This window comes from Lates calcarifer, linkage group LG19 (genome assembly GCF_001640805.2).
Source record: "Lates calcarifer isolate ASB-BC8 linkage group LG19, TLL_Latcal_v3, whole genome shotgun sequence".
Taxonomy (NCBI): Eukaryota; Metazoa; Chordata; class Actinopteri; family Centropomidae; genus Lates; species Lates calcarifer.
In genome coordinates this window covers 14042000-14058527 of record NC_066851.1, presented here as the reverse complement: position 1 = coordinate 14058527, position 16528 = coordinate 14042000, and the positions used below count along the sequence as shown (strand labels likewise).

The 16528-nt window shown below is 39.6% G+C and overlaps 2 protein-coding genes across 2 annotated transcripts; both read left to right on the top strand.

Annotated features, from left to right (window-relative positions):
• Positions 1-1177: 1177 nt before the first annotated feature.
• ncmap (non-compact myelin associated protein) lies at positions 1178-12934 on the top strand. The gene is made up of 5 exons (XM_018663385.2): positions 1178-1361; positions 1544-1740; positions 10303-10409; positions 10877-10961; positions 11986-12934. The coding sequence occupies exons 3-5, from the start codon at positions 10316-10318 to the stop codon at positions 12263-12265; spliced, it is 459 nt and encodes a 152-aa protein (XP_018518901.1). The 5' UTR covers positions 1178-1361; positions 1544-1740; positions 10303-10315; the 3' UTR covers positions 12266-12934.
• A 426-nt stretch (positions 12935-13360) lies between these two features.
• On the top strand, positions 13361-16509 carry tmem234 (transmembrane protein 234). The gene is made up of 5 exons (XM_018663739.2): positions 13361-13586; positions 13933-14084; positions 14171-14237; positions 15224-15316; positions 15608-16509. The coding sequence occupies exons 1-5, from the start codon at positions 13574-13576 to the stop codon at positions 15715-15717; spliced, it is 435 nt and encodes a 144-aa protein (XP_018519255.1). The 5' UTR covers positions 13361-13573; the 3' UTR covers positions 15718-16509.
• Positions 16510-16528: the final 19 nt, after the last annotated feature.

Here is a 16528-nt window from a genome sequence, read left to right as displayed (position 1 = left end):
TCTAGACAATTAACAACAATTAATCCAACAGGTAGGTGATATCATTTTAATCATCAGTTCATAAACTATATACAAGAATTGGTAATTTTCTGGTAAACACAGCCTTTATGCCTCATAGATTTAAAAAAAACTATGACAGAATACACAGATCTAGAGACTTTAGAAAAAGTCGAATAGGAGAAAGAGACATAACAAACTTTTTTTATTAGATTTGATTAATAAGTAATCACATTATTATTAAGCTGATTTATTCTTCACCTGTCCATGCAATGCACCTGTTGTTTCACCCTCAGTGAAATCAAATGATTTTAGCACACAGGGTGCTGACAATATTTGCACTGGACTGAAACCAACACAATGCCAGGGTGCCATTATGAAAGATGTATTCTTCTCTATGAAATTTGACCTCCAGCTTTTAGATTTATATAATGGTCATCCACCTCAGCTAAATGCAGGGACATGTGGGGACACCAGTGCAGCTGTGCACGTATGAAGACTGTAAACAGCAATTTGAGCCCATTGGGTGAAGCAGAACAATGTGTGTCTGCCCAAATTAAGTTTAGTTACACTTTCTCACAAAGGCACAACACTGCCTTGCTTTATAGTCGTGGTCACCACCTAGCCCCAGGAGGTAACATGAGGCTCGATCAAGATGACTTGTTGGTTCAGTCTGGGGAAAGACTACCAGGGCAAGTGTGTCACAGGAGGAAAGATGAGCAAATTATTGTGAGTAAGAACGTTTTGTTTGTTCAGCGGACAACTTTCATATAAATGTTGCCAAGTTCTTGAAAGTGCTTGTTTCTTTATAACAGAAAAAAAAAGAAAAGAAAAGGCTATTACACACAAGTGTGTCTTTTCTGCAAACACACCCAGCACCCTTTGAACAAGTGCTGTAATTCACATAGTTAATTTTCAACTACATACATAAAACACATTCATGCAAACATGAAGGGATTTGTGATAACATTGAAACCACATACTTTGTGTACACAATAACACAGAACATGCACACACTTGTTGTTATAATTCTCCATAAATATGAGGTAATGATTAGATTGTTTTTCATGGCAGGTGCACACACCCAAAATTATAGGATTTGCCCTGGCTTTTAAAATATGAGGTGTTATTTTTTTCTTCTTTGACAAAATTCTACACCCTCTATACTTCATAGGAGCCATCCCATCAGATGCAGACAGACTGATTTTGAGAGGCAGTAGTCATGGTGAGAGCTGAGTAGACCAGACAACTCTGGAGAGGATCCTCGTTTTTTTTGGTCAGCGGCTGCGACACGCCTAAGGGCCAGGCGGAAGGACCTGAAAAACCAGCTGCCTGAGATTATTACTCTCAGCGAGGAGCAGCGGGTGAGCAAGCCTGGAGCCTCCTCCTCCTTCTCCTCACTTCCCTCCTCCTCCTCACATAAACATTCTGATTCCTACACACAAACCACACACACACAGGAATCCCTGCTTGTTTTTAAAACTCTTTTGTCCTGTGTTTTTGTCTGTCCCGTCTGTTTTTACCTGTGGGACTGTCACTTTAGCAGCACCTGGGACTATTTCTCTCCTGGAGTAGCTCACACACTCTTCTACTCCCTCGAGTCTCCCTCCCCGAACCTGCTGTGACTGTCAGCCCTCCACCGGTGGACTATGCCCCCCTCAGTCAGCTGAGGGAGGGGGCTCTGCGCTGCTCAGGCTCTCATCTGGAGAAGACTTGGGCTGAAATCAAAGAGTAGACGGTTAGGTAAGTCACAAGGCTAATCACTGCTTTTGACTGCTTTCTCTTGGTAGATTTGAAGTTTCCACCTAAACTTTGTCACTTGTGGTTGTGAGTCATTTTTCAGAGATCTGTTTATCTATGTGTGTGCGTGTCTGTTTGTGTGTGTGTGTGTGTGCGTGTGTGTGTCTGAGAGAGAATGTGGGTTCCCCCAGACAACATGGTGAGACAGCAGGTGAGTCTCGGGTGAAAGGGAATAGCTCACATTCCATAGAGCTCTCGGATTTATAAATCTACTGTTACTGTCAAACCAGTGGAGCGGCACAGATTTACGTCTGAGTCAGGAAGATTCAGTTTCAGCTTTCCATCACTATCTGCCTGTGAATCTCCTATTGATAAGTGACCGTTTGATGGAACAGCTGCACTTATCATCTCATCAGTTGCCACTACGTTGTAGGAAAATATTACTGCTGTTTGTATAGTACTGCTGCGCTAATTCAAAGCTCAACATAATCAGTTTGCATGTGATGTAAGTGGAATGATGGTGATGTATCTTTTCATTTTTGACCTGTAGCTTTGTCTAGACTTTGTATTGAGTATGACTCGCAGTTTATTTGGACCGGAGGGAGTTGTAAGAATAGAAAGGTTACCTGTTGTTCTAGTGCATTTTGCTCCTCTTCGCTCATTAATTCAGGCTACAGTCATTCTTGTCAAGGTTACTGACTTTGTTTACAAAGCAGCACCTAAACTGCTTAAGTAGAAATAGGCTCAAGGTCCAGTTTGGACCATTATAAAATGTCATTGGCACAGTGGCCACTTTACACTGAATGTTTGGTAAAGTTGTATGTTTCGATTTTTATCATCTAGTTATTTGAGACAAAAAGACAAATGTAAAAAGATTAATTTAAACTCCCAAAGCGTAAAAACCAAAAGGACATAAAAACATACCAGTGTGCCCAAGAGCAATATTCAAGCTATTCCCATTATCCAGGTTTCATAATATGATATCAGCTCATTTCAGTGATGAAACTGGTTTCTTGGTCTCAGTCATCACCACAACCCAACCCTGTCTGAGAAGTCGGAATGAAGTGGCCATTTTCCCACGAAAAAGAAAATAGTCCTCTGGCTGGCTCAGTAGACAATAAGTATGTTGTTTCTTTTGTTATCTTTTTTAACTCTGATAAGCATGGTTTAAAGCATTCTGTAATGTACATACCAGCAAGCAAGATTGAGGTTAAAATAGAAAAAGAAAAAAAATAAAGGAATGGAAGTATTTCCAGATGCAAAAGTCAAAATCTGTTATCCAGTGCTCATCAGCAGCTGTGGGATTCACACTCTGAAACACACTGAAGCGGTAATGTTAGATAATGTAATACAGTTTTAAGGGCTAGCCCAAAGGAAACTTTATTCTGATTAACCTAATTTTTGTCATTTGATTTGGTATAAAGTAAAAATACTGGTCCTATTATTGGATTATAATACTCGTGATGAGGAGCCAGAATAGCCAGACACACTGCGATGTGAACGTGACCACCGTGTTAATATTTGAGGAGTGAAACTGATTTAATTGGAACAATATTAGTGAGCACCTTTCACTTTATTTCTAGTCTTTTGTGTCACCAGTCAATCACCACTTTAGGCAATGACTGGATCAATCCAAGCCTTTTTTAAAAAGGACTGACTTGAGTAATGGCATGTTTCCGCCATCTCACCACAGCATTTTTATTTTTGTTGCCTTTCTAAAAATATCCATTTGTCATGCCTTTCATAACTGCGGGAACAAAACACTGTAAGCTAAGAAGCTGTTGTGCAAACCTATTGTACTGTACCCCTGTGACAAAGTGGTTTTCTTTGGTCCTGATTCATTTTAAAATTCATACTTTTTCTAGTTGAATTTGGTATCTGGATGACAGCTGCACAATAAAATCTACACTTTTTCCTACTGTAATTTGTCAGGGACAATGTAGCCTATACCTTCACTACAACACGTTGAGTTTATTGATAATGTCCACGACTTAACAGTACTTCTGCTGTGTCTTTGTGGCTGCCAAAACCCACTCTCACACTATTAGCCAAAACACAATTGTGATATATTACCTCCTTACTGCACACATTTTTTAATTAGCTTTTTTAAATCTCTGATACTTCATCATTTACCTCAATGACAGGCGACTGTACACCGCGCCAAAGACTGTCAGTGCTGCTACAAATCCCTTGGTGACTGATTGAGGTCAATAAAAGTCATAGTTAAATCCCTCTTTAATGTGACATCTGGAAAACAAGTGATATGGGAGGTTTATATCTGACGTGATACAGATGACCTCTCTGCTGTGACTTCACACTGCATGCCTGCTCTTCCAGGGAGAGCCGAACTAATAGCTCCACCTGCGTCTTATTAACCCGCTTCAAATTGACTGCTCAAATATTGACTCGGACCGTCATTTGATGAAGGTCATGCTTTGAATGTGTTTACGAACGTGTGCGCAGGAGACTGTGTTGCTCTTGCTGTGTGGACGAACACGTGCGGAGGGAGGAAAAGTCGAGCCGGTAAACAACTTTGTCTGGTTTGTTTCCTCATATAAAACAGAGGGAACTGAATGGTTCCTGTTCTGTGTTGAGAGTCCACTCTCTGAACAGACCAATAAATGATTTGTTTACTGAGGGTGGAAGAAAGGATATTGAATCTGCAGCGTAGGTGAATGGCTGCAATTTGTAGAACAACAAACAAACTATTATTGCAGTGAAGAAGATACAGACGTCAAATTCCTTTGCCCCCATAAAGTATAGCCAAATTAAAGGAACAAGAGCAATCTATCGAAATGATAAATAACCCATTAGTTCCTGTATCCTCTGTACCTTTGACATGGATGCACTGTGACACTGAGATAAACATTAACTCTTGCTGTCATGCTAACAATATACACCGAATGAGCTAAAAATCAGTGAATTTAAGTGTTGATTGATAGAAATTGTACATATATAAAATCACACATAAAGTCTATCACATCCTTGAAGTGTGGGTTTAAATCTGCATCTATTACACAAAGAGTTTCATGTAGATGTTGGTCTCTACCAATTCTTTGTCACATTTTGAACTTATTACCTCCTATTGTTGTTGACTAAGCCACTGGGCTTTACTAGCAGTCACATTTGAATTTCCCTAATACATTTCCCTTCCCTCATTGTGACAATAAAGAATGTGACTCAGCATTTTTCAAGTCAGTAGGTGACTAACTAAAGGTTAACGATGCTGCTGTGTTTGGTTAATTTGCAAGCTAGCTGTTGAGTCTGATGTTGTGCTGTGTTTGTTACAACGAACCACAGAGCAGGGTGTTCTTAAAGCAACTGGTGAACACTAGACATTGTTACACTGCCAGTCCCTCCATGTTGGATTTCCTCAGGAGTCAGTCCAGCCATACAAGTGTTTCTTTTGGCTGATTTAGACATCAAGACATCATCTCAGTCAGACATCTTTCACATATTGCCCTTTTTCAATGATGGATATGCGGAGTGAATACAATATCTATGTAGGTTTGTGCTAGAAAGTATAGATGCCTCCTCCTCCTCACTTAAAAATCTAGGAGAGGTTTAAGGCAGTGGAAACTTTTTGTATGTAAAAATGTACTTAGCCAGTAAAGTGAGATGATTTTCTTTTCACCACAGGCTTAATAGGAACATCTTTTATGCAGGTCTTCATTAGTTTATGTTCATGCGTAAGACTTGGCCATGAGAGGTATGTGCTATTAATCCAGTGCCAAGCACAAAGTGTCTGCATTCCAGGAAGTCTGGTTGAAGTCATGAAATCATGACCTGGCTGTACGATGGTGATCAGTGTATGGGTTAGTTACGTATTGGAATACAAGGTGTGTTAACTGTAGGTGTTTCCTCAGGTAAACGCTCTTGTGATCCTTAGATGACCTGTGCCACACCAAACCTACAACTAAATCTAGCCTGCAATCAGTCCGATGATTTACCCACTTCAGCACACCCCGTTCTGTGGGAACTGACACACCCACCCATCACGGATGAAACGCCAGCATTTGTCAGGGCTACAGTTACATACTGTACGTCATTTGCATACCATCAAGAAGCCAGTGATTTTCTAACCAGAAACCATGCTTTTGTTAAAGAATCGGCTAAATATTCAAATCGGCATCTTGCCTTAGTTACAGCAACTGTGTGCTCCTGCAGCAGTCTGATATTGACAGATAGTAAAGGTTTAGCTTTGCTAGAACATGTGTAGGCTGCAAAACAAATCTCCCTCCTGGGACAATAAAGAATATCTGTCTATCTTTTGCTCGCTCCAGTCATGCCCTCACCTCTTTCTGACAAGAGCTGGTACACATAATCCCTGGCAGAATTGTGTTGTGCTGGCCAAGACAGTTTTTGTTCTGAGACAGCAGTGATGCCATCTACAGAGGCAGCTCTGCCACTATGACCACAATGCAGAGCAGATAACCTTAATCGAGTAGCTAGGTCTAAACTCAAACTCAAAGTCTGTTGGACTGTCACAGTTAAAACTGAGCTTCAAATGTTGCACAAAATAATGTTTCCTTATAGGACAGCTTGTTTTTTTATGTAAATTAATCACTAAAGGTTGGGCAGTAATTTGATTAAAGTAATGCTAAAAACTTTCTTTTAGTAAGTAGGATTTTTTGATATGATCATATAAACCTTTTTATTATAAGAGGAAGACAGTTTATCAATCATCAGGTTAACTACACAAGACATGATCCTGTATTATGCCAAAAATAAACAGTATGAAAAACAAATAATTATATATAATTAAACTTGCTAAATGTAGATACAATAGTTTCTACCAGAATTACAACACTATGAACAATATATAACTTAAATGTATCAGCACAAGGTTACAAAGTCCATCTTGTGTAAGTCGAAGCAGGTCTGTTTTATTTAGTAAATTGATGTCTTCACATGTGTCTTTGCTTGGATTTAATGTCTGAATTCTTCATTTAGCTTGTTAAATCTGAAATCTTTATATATTTATATTTAGTCTACATTTAAACAACTGATTGTCCCTATAAATTCAGGTATAGAAGGCCTGTAACTGCTCTGTAAATAAAGGCAAACATAAATTCACATCGTTTAACGCCATATTGTTCTTATAGTGCAAAGTCCTTTAAGCAACAGCTATAGTTGCCAACATCAACAGTATACTGTATTCTCCACCATGGTACCAAAGCAGTGGTGTTACCAACCTCATACAGTATATGATCAGTTAGCCACTTATCAGAAGCTGTCACCTCTGCAAACACCAAACATGATATATGTCATTACTAATCTCTATGCTTAATAGTATGTCAACACTGAGAGTTGGTTGTGTAATATTTGCCATAGAGCAGGAAGCTGGATAAGACGTACAATACACACATGTATTGAGCACTGGCTTCCAGTCTGTTGTCAGCCTGTGATTAAAACTCAGAGTTCTCATCGCATCTCAGTGAGAAAATGTCAACATCCTAGTTTGAGGAATATGTTCTATAAATTATGACTTTGTTAGAGGAAATGCTCTATCAGTCTCATGATGGCCGTCAGATATATAGGGCTATAAATGGCCCTATCCCAGCACTTTCAGCATATCACAGCCTCTAGGTGAAATGTACATTTTTTACGCTCCATTAATGGTTAAAGTTATGTACACAAGCCACTGTATTTATCCATACATTACTCACCGAAACACTAGATCCAGATAATCATTCAAAAAGGAGCCTGAAAGAGAAATCTAATCTCATAACCTGTGTGAGCTGAAGTGGTTAAGAATGTACAACTTATACGAAATACAAAATATTCATTTTCTTGCCAAGAGTTACATGAACAGATTGATACCACTCTCATTGTAAATACAGTACGTGGCTGGTGAGCTGTAATGGTGCTGGTAGGTTCATTTTTGTTAAATTTGGACAGAGCCAGCCAGCTGTTTCTAGTCTTTACACTACATCAACCAGCTGTTGGCTCCACCTTCACTTGCTGTACAGTCATGAGAGAGGTATCAATCTTCACATCTATGTGGCAGTACCTGTGGCAGAAAATAAGTGGGCTACTGTGTGTGTGTGTGTGTGTGTGTGTGTGTGTGTGTGTGTGTGTGTGTGAAAGAGAGAAGAGAAAATGTGTAAGTGTTTTTTTCAGCAGCCAGGTGTTCTTCCCACTTTTCCCACTTTTTCATTTATTATAAGAGGCGCCAGCAACATACCTGAAATATAACAGTGAAGTTTTTAATATCTTTTTGTCGTTGTCTGTCGACAACTTCTCATTAAGTCAGTCAGGTGGTTTATTTTGTTCTCAACGTTCAGCGATAACTTCACAGGTTGTGATGCTGTAGGACCTGACGGTTTTGCATGCTTTATTGCGAATTTGAATGTAATCAATAGAGCAGTCAATCTAACTCAGAGAAGAAAGAAGACAGCGAGGGGTGAGCTCTGTGTGTCTGGGGCTGCTCTTCCGTGTGCCAGGGTTTTCAGCTTTTTATAGCCAATGCAAATTTCGCCCGCTTGAAGCACCTGTTCTGATTGTGTCTGCTGTGCTCCGCTCCTGGCAGACACAATGCGACGTAGCTCTCACTCACGTCGTAATTGTAACAATGTTTTAATGCAAAGCCTCTGTCTTCTTCCGTCTCCCACAATCTAAACGTTTTGTAACCAAATGAGACACCCACCACAACTGCAAAGCCTGTCAATTTCTCTGACAGTGTGTCGAAATAATGACATGTTTACACACTGCATGAATTTAGGATTAGTCACTGAAGCTGTTCAATGAGTTACTAAAGTGAAGAAGCACAAAAAGAAAACCGACCCCTTATTCCAGAAGTCAAAAATGATAAAGATTGGCAAGCTATATTTCTTTGCATTCTATGGTGATGAATCAGGTGATATAATTAAAGATGATGCTCTTCTAATTGATGACCACACATCTGAGTCACACTTAAATGACTCAGTGACCACCTTATCCACTCTTTGTTTTACGTCACACCGTGTGAAAAGGATGAGGAACTCCCATGATGACGTTCATGCAGTTCTAGCCTGGTAGAGGTGGAAACTGAAGCATCAGTGACATTTCTAAAACAAAGGTCCAGTGTAAATTACTGCAATAAATCTACATGTGATTATATTTTATTGTTTTTTTATGGATCTTAAAAACAAACCAACTTCAGCTATAATTATTTCCTCCGACGTTTGCATGAGTTTCCACCCCTGAGCATGCAAAGGAGTATTAGGGGAAGTATCAAATACAGGGACAGCCCTGACCTACAGCTCCGTGCAGATTGTTTCCTGAACAGTATCAGGGATCCTCCTAAATGACAGAGGATCTCCGCGTGACACGTAACAATTGCAACACAGCAGATTAGATGTAGATCTAGATTACAACACCAAAGAATATGCATTGTTCATGATGGATGATAATATGAGTCATGATCAAAAGAACGCAAATCAAATCAATACAACATTTTTTTAGGAGGTGTATGGCACAATAAAGTTTCACATTTCATGGCAGAAGTTCAGTAGAATGACTAAACAGTAGGTGAGTGTGGGCGTGCCACCTTTCTTCACCTGCAGTTTTCCTGTTAGAAGACCAAACTGAGTGAGAAGAGGTGCTAGAAAGACACAGAAAGATGTTTCTGATGGGTTCATAAACATGACACTGCAGAGAAGAAAATCTTTAATGGATAAGGCTGGTGTCATTTTTGATTTTTTAATGCCTTACATCAAAAACCAATGACAAATTTGTAGTTTTGTTTTTTATAAAATGGTTAATAGTTCCCTAAAACAGCTAAGCACCATAGGTTTCAGCAAACTTTACTCAAGCAGGACTAAGAAGTGCATCAGTCAGGGACTATTTTCATTTGTGGATGGATACACGTTTGGTGCGCTAGTGAGTATTTATCAGAATGGTGTATGCAGGATTGAGTCAAAATAAACTAGTGCTCATGTTCATGGAAATGAAAGAACATGCTGCACTCACTGCAGTGGTGCAGCTCACTGATGTGTGAGGATATTTTTAAAGGAATAATTTAGATTGTGGGAAATTGTGTTAGCGAGTCACCCTGCTTAGGAAACCCGCTGTGTGATTGTAAATCCAGCTGATGAAGAGCAAACACACATTTGTTCAGTCAAGTCCTTTCAGTCGGTCACAGGTCAGTCACATGGGTGAGAAATAAGAGGTTTGTCGCTGCACTGTGATGGGTGACGTAAGTACTGACATGCTGCTTTGATTGCTACTAAGTATACAATACGAGGTGTGTTTAAAAAAGGTCTTGATGATAGCTGTAATTTGGCCAGCACTTCAGTCCTGTGTTAGTAAAGTCAGCATCGTGCTTCATGGTGAGGATCCTCATTCCTGTGGTTTCTATAAACTATTCCTTCACTGGTGCCACTCCCCCTGCTCTGCCACCCATGTTCTGTTTTTATTTTGCATTACACAGACAAATTTGTCTTCAAATTAAATCACATATTGTTTCTTCATTCTATTTTTGTCTCCTTGTTCAATCTGTTTTATCCTTGTGTGTATGTAGTGCAGTTCAATCATGGTTCCAGTGTGTATTTAGTTGACTTTTTTTTTTTTTTGTCTCTGTAGATTATTGCTGAAGATGCAAGCTTCAACTGTCTCACCTGTGACCAACACTACAGTACCTTCAAATACAACCGCCATCACAAAGTCCAGAGAACAAATACTCATCCAGAGTAAGGATTTGTGTGGGCATCTGCCCATGTTTGTCTTTTGTCCTTCTTGCATATTGAGAAGGCACCCCCATGTGATTTAAGTTTGTTGGTGCTACCACCAGATCTTAAGAGTGTCCCCTATGGTTGAGATTCAGATCAAAAACATATTATATGATAAGCCATGCCTCAGAAATAACAACTTATTGCGTCATGCAGTCTAATCTAGATGGTTTGTGAGGGAGTGGCACCCATGCATTTAATAGGAAATATTTGCCATGTTCTGTTTGCCTGTGAGTGATGCCGTTGCTAAGCTACCACACAACTACTTCTGGAGAATACACAAAATAAGTTGCACCATGAGGAGCAGAGGGAATGTGTTAAAAAAAATGCAAATTTCAAAGGAGACGCACACGTCTGAAAAACAAGCTTTCAACGTGTTGATCACTCATTCTCCTCTCTCTCTCTCTCTCTCTCTCTCTCTCTCTCAGGTTCTGGGGCTATGATCGCTGTCATCGTCATTGGTATCATCATCATTCTTGCCATTCTACTGATCATCCTGAAGACATACAACAGGTGAGGCCACATTCCTGTCAGACAGGACAAGTCCCGTACTTTAAATGTCACGAGCCGTGAAACAACAATGATGCTATTTTTATCGACTTCAAGGAAGACGAGACACCTGCTGCTGCTTTTCATCTTTTTTATTAGGCTCTATCTGTGAAATTATACAGACTAATAAAAACAACCATCCATATCATCATATTCATATTCAATCTTTCATAGTGATTCCCAAATTTTTTGGCGTGTAACCTTTTGAAGTGACACAGTGTTTACTCACAACCAAAGAGGGACATTCCCCTTACAGACTGTTTAGTTTTAATAGTTTAGAGAAAAGTCAGAGGTCTGTTTTTTTCTTACTCTATTTATCTTACAATCCCTTGTGTTGTCCTGATACGCAAGTTGGACACTGCCGACCTATAATGCTTCACAGTTCATGTCTCTAAACCTAGAAAGGGTCAAATAAAGGCTGAGAGGAGTGTAGTTGTTCCCAGTCTGCAGTAGTTAGATATTTTAAGTAGAAGTAGTTTTGAAGATGCATTTTGTTTTGTAGCTGGTCATAGTTTTAGATAATTATAAGTCGATTTAATTATCAAAATAACAATTCATCAAATATTATAAGACAGTATGTCTTGTGTGTCAAGTATTACTCTGAAAAGTAACTGGTAACTTTAGCTTTAGCTGTTAGATGTCATTTTAGCCTCAGGAACACAAGCCGAAAGTACAGTGTGTGTTCTTCTATTTACTGTTATTTTCTTTCTTATTCATCTTCTTTTCCCCTTCTTTTTGTCATTTTTTGGATGACTGGTGTGTTTGGTATCTTTGTTTCTGTATTAATACCATTATCTTTGTAATATACAGCTTAAGTTACCGGTCTGCCACCAAAATTAGATTAGAAGGCTGCAAGATATTTAAAGAACTGTTGAGTACAGAAACACTTACTGAACATTACATGGTAATTTACTAAGTAATGTCCTACCAGATAGTACGTTAGTGATGTGTGAGTTTTGTTTTAACATCATGGTCTCATTGTTGCCAGGCGGACACATGCATCCAGAGTCCTTGGAGCCAGTGGTGGCTCCAAACCCCGTCCGAAGATGTCACAATCCACAGTACAGAGCAACGTGCCACTGAGCACCATGGGAGTCAACTCTGTGTCTGGCAGCGTCACCAATTCAAACCAGGCCTCAGAGAATGGTTTCCAGCTGACCGGAGTGGAGCTGAACAGCGCAGAGGGAAACCACATAGAGCATTTCAGCACTACCAGTGGATCCACTGTTGTCACCATACATGACACTCCATCAATAGGAAACACATAGCACCAAGACTGTGGTGTAGTCTCACAACAGGCGTTGACTGATGTGTTGTTTTCATCTGTGACCACATACTGTGTGCTGACTGAATCCTGTGGAAACTCAATCCGTGACGCCAGTGTTGTCGCCGTTGATCTCCACCAACTGAGCCACTGCCGGTGACGGCACAGAAAACAAAATGTCCTTTTGTTGTACAAAAATATACAATATGAACAAAATGGTACCAGAAACAGACACAATGGTTTGCATGAAGGATGTCACATGACAGAAAACTGAGGCTTTCCTGTGAAGAGTTGCTTTTTAGCTACAGTCAGTGTTCAGAGTATAGATGCCGTAAGTTTCTTACTGTTTGTACTCTTTGTTGATCACTTCTAACACAATTAAGAAAGTGCGTAGGAAAGACTGTAAAGGACAGTGCTGGTCTTAAGTGTGTACATTTCTGTATTAAGGAGAACTGTGTAGATTCATGAGTAAATGTAGAATTAGTGTAGTATAAGAGAAGATAAAGACAGTATGACACAGGATGAATGTGTGTAATGGTTACCAGTATGGTTCAGGACATATGTTGATATTACAGATTTGTTTTTACCAACATTATTCCTTACTAAATGTGGTTTACCTTGCATTGTGCTGTCTGTCTTCTGCCCACAGGTTATTTTAGATTAGTTTTTTGTTTAAGAAATCTATAAAATGTCACTGTATTTTATTTTATTTTTTACCATGTAGAGTGAAGAGACCACAGAAATATTTTGTGAAACATCTGGACCTCAGCCTATCATGCTGATGTGATTCCTTTTTAATTTGACACCAAAGGATTTGCACTTTATTTTCTTTGCTCCCTGTATTTGTATTGTTTGTGGTTCTTTATGAAATGAAAAGAGATGAAAATTAAATTTAATATTTCTAACTGTGGCTGACCTGTTTGTAATTTGTGCAGAGGAAAGCATGATATAAAACTGGGAATGACTTTAAATCATGCTAAAAGAAAAGAAAGAAGAAAAGGTATTTTTGAATAAGTTATTGCGCCCTCAGCTGGTCCTTTTTCGTCCTACAACATTGAAAAATTGCAAAGCTGCATTCAAGATGACAAGAAAAGTTGCAAAATGCAATATGCGCTTTTCACAGTGTGACGTTGTCAGTTAGGTACCTGAGATTCGTTTGATTCGGTGTAAATCCAGGGATAATTATTCCATATTTATTTTATGAGTAAATAAACTGTATCTGAAGCTATTTATTATGCGAGCGTTTAAAAGTGTTCACTAACACCGGAGGAACAGTCTTGAACGCGACTGCGCACCGGCTGTTTACCTCACGATGGTGACCATAGGTGAGTGACTAAACAGCTAATTCATCCCCTTAAATCATGTTATTCGCCAGAACTTTAAAAAAAACAGCTAATGTATTTAGAGTTATAAAAGCATCTGCTTCCTTTCCAGCACTAAAAACACAAAAGTGACCCAACACTAGCTAACATTTCAGAGCCAATGCTACGGAAGATAGCTAACTCTTGCTAACGTTCGTAGTTCAGGTGCACTATTCTACTGTTTGCCCCGTTTTTATCGGACCACGGTTTGGCTATTGGTAAACAAATGAGCCGTATAACATTACAAGCAGATAATATATGTAGAATATGAGGTGACAGGGTGATGGTGAGTGACTGTCGTGTGTTGCAGTGGAGCTGCTGAGTCTCCTGCTGGTGTCGGTGCTGTGGGGCTGCACCAACCCCCTCCTGAAGAGAGGCACAGAGGGGATAGAAGAAGTGTCAGAGACCAGCAGAGTGTCACAGCTACTGGCTGAGGTCAAGTTTCTGTTCAGTAACATCAAGGTAAAGCCTGGTATCAATTCTCCCTTGACATTACACATGTGTGAAATCATTCATTTGTACTTAATTGCACCCTCTGCCTTTTCCAGTACCTGGTCCCTTTTCTTCTGAACCAGAGTGGCTCTGTGGTCTACTATTATACACTCTCCACCACAGGTGAGGCATGCACTTGGGGTTTCATTTCATCACAGACTGGTGGTTGCTGCTGTTATACTGATAAATATAAGGTCCAGGTGTAACAGAGGTTAGTAGCCTTTTAACAGCAGACATTTGAGCTCATTCTAGCATGAAAAGCACAGATGTGTCCAATAAAATCAGTCATAGCATATTCATTCATTGTTACAGTAATTCATTCCCCAATGATCATTAAATTAGAGCCCTGGAATTGGCTCACCTAAATGTAATGTAGCTGTTTTTCCAGTCATGACACATCAAAATGTGATAAGGAATGCATTCATGTCGTATGGGATGAATGGTAGACTCTGGAAAGATTCACTTGTTGGTCATGTTAGGATTAAAATACCGTGCATTGACAATATAACACCATATCCATTAAATTAGAGTTCAATTACATTGAGTGGCGATCTTTGGCATCCATACTTGTTTATTTTTCAGGCAGTTCTATATTAGTAGTCTATAGTATTATAGCCATTTTCGATATATTGGAGCTCTCGAGAAGTTCACAAGTCAGAAACAAGTCAGAGCCCTGTTTATCCATCTAAAAGATTTCATACATATTTTGTTGCTTTATTGCTAAGGAGGTGAATGTATATACAGTTCAAGAGAGATTAAATATTCCAATGCAAGGGACTTTGGACTTCAGTTGTTATTCTTTATCATTGATTCATCAGATCATTAAAATGTTAGAAAATTCTAAGAATAAAAAATAAAAATGCTAACTGCAATTCACCAACAGTATGAAACTGAAAGCAGCAAATGCTTCCTTACATTTGATGATCTGGAACATACAAATATTTAGCATTTTGCTTGAAAAATGACTCAAACAGATAGCAAATAGTTATGGTGTCTATTGATATGAATATGTGGGATAGCCAATTTTAAGCTGTTGGCAAATAAACCTTGAAAGCCTCTGTCAGGGAAAATGTTATATTGAGTTTTCCCTCACTTCTCTTCTTATCCAGAGTTATCATTTGCTGTTCCTGTTGCCAACTCTCTCACCTTCCTTTGCACTCTGCTCACTGGCAAGTTACTGGGTGAAGAGTTCGGAGGCAAAGGTGAGTCACACATGTTGATGATACTGATATGTTAGCTTGGCTTTTCAGCACTGGGCCAGTCACACGGTGATATTGACTCCAATAATGTCAGGATGCCATGATGATCTAAGAATGAAGATGCTACAAGCTTTAGGATCAAACATTAGGCTCATTTAGAGATTTTAGTGGTTAATTCAGCAATGTCACATGAACAAGACCAAGGAATTTTCACTTGATTTACTGGTTGTGTTATGTCTTTCTCTAACATTAATGTTCTGTCAAATCCTCCCCCGCACACCTCACCCTCTGCAGAGGCTGTTGCAGGAATGTTTCTCACTTTGGCTGGCGTCACTCTGTGTGTTATAAGCTCCATAGACGGCCAAGACACTGGGAAACTGAATATGACCCAGCCTGTGCTCTAAGGATGAAGGCAAATTCTTCTGTACTTTCAAATGATTCCTTAGCAAGGAAGGAAAGAAGGCCACAGCAGAGTCAGAGCAGGACTGGAGGGGGGCCATTTAGATTCAGGCAGCGTCTCGTTAGAAAAACGGTTCTGGTGGGAGAACTGTGCCTAAATGAACTCAGCGTGAGCCTCAGAAGACCTGTCCAGAAACTCCCACACCAAGCTGAAGGGGAAGTGGGTTCATGTAGGGTTCACCCCCAGAGCTAGACTAGATTTATGGCGCTCACACAGAAGTCGGTGGTTGTTAACTTTTACTTTTAAGCACTCTGCTGCCCCACCATGTGACCAGCATCTGCATAAATGCTATAGAGACCTCATTTCAATAAGACTGGGGTTTGAAATGGACCAATTAGGAGTCACCTCCTGGTTTAACAGGGGCATTTTACTGCGGCTGCCTTCAGTGCGCCGTGGTGTGTGTTTAGACACAGGAGAGGACAAATTGCTGTTTAGCAGGAGGAGTAATGCTGCTTTTCCTTGTATGCATGATGTACTACTGAGGTAGATGTACCACTGTTATTTTCTAAAGCTCTTTGTGAAGGAAGAGTAATGGATTTAGTTGGTGTAAGGGTCTGTAAATGTGTGTGGGCAAGTTCTACTGTATTCAGAAATAAGTCATGCATAGTAATATATATCTTTATTGTCACAGTATTTAACTGACACAAAGCACTGTACAGATGACTTTGTTATTGTTGCATCTATTCAGCTTGTCATGTAGCTGATACTTTGATAATAAATTGTTGGCAAAATGTGATTCTTCATCTGTTCTTTTC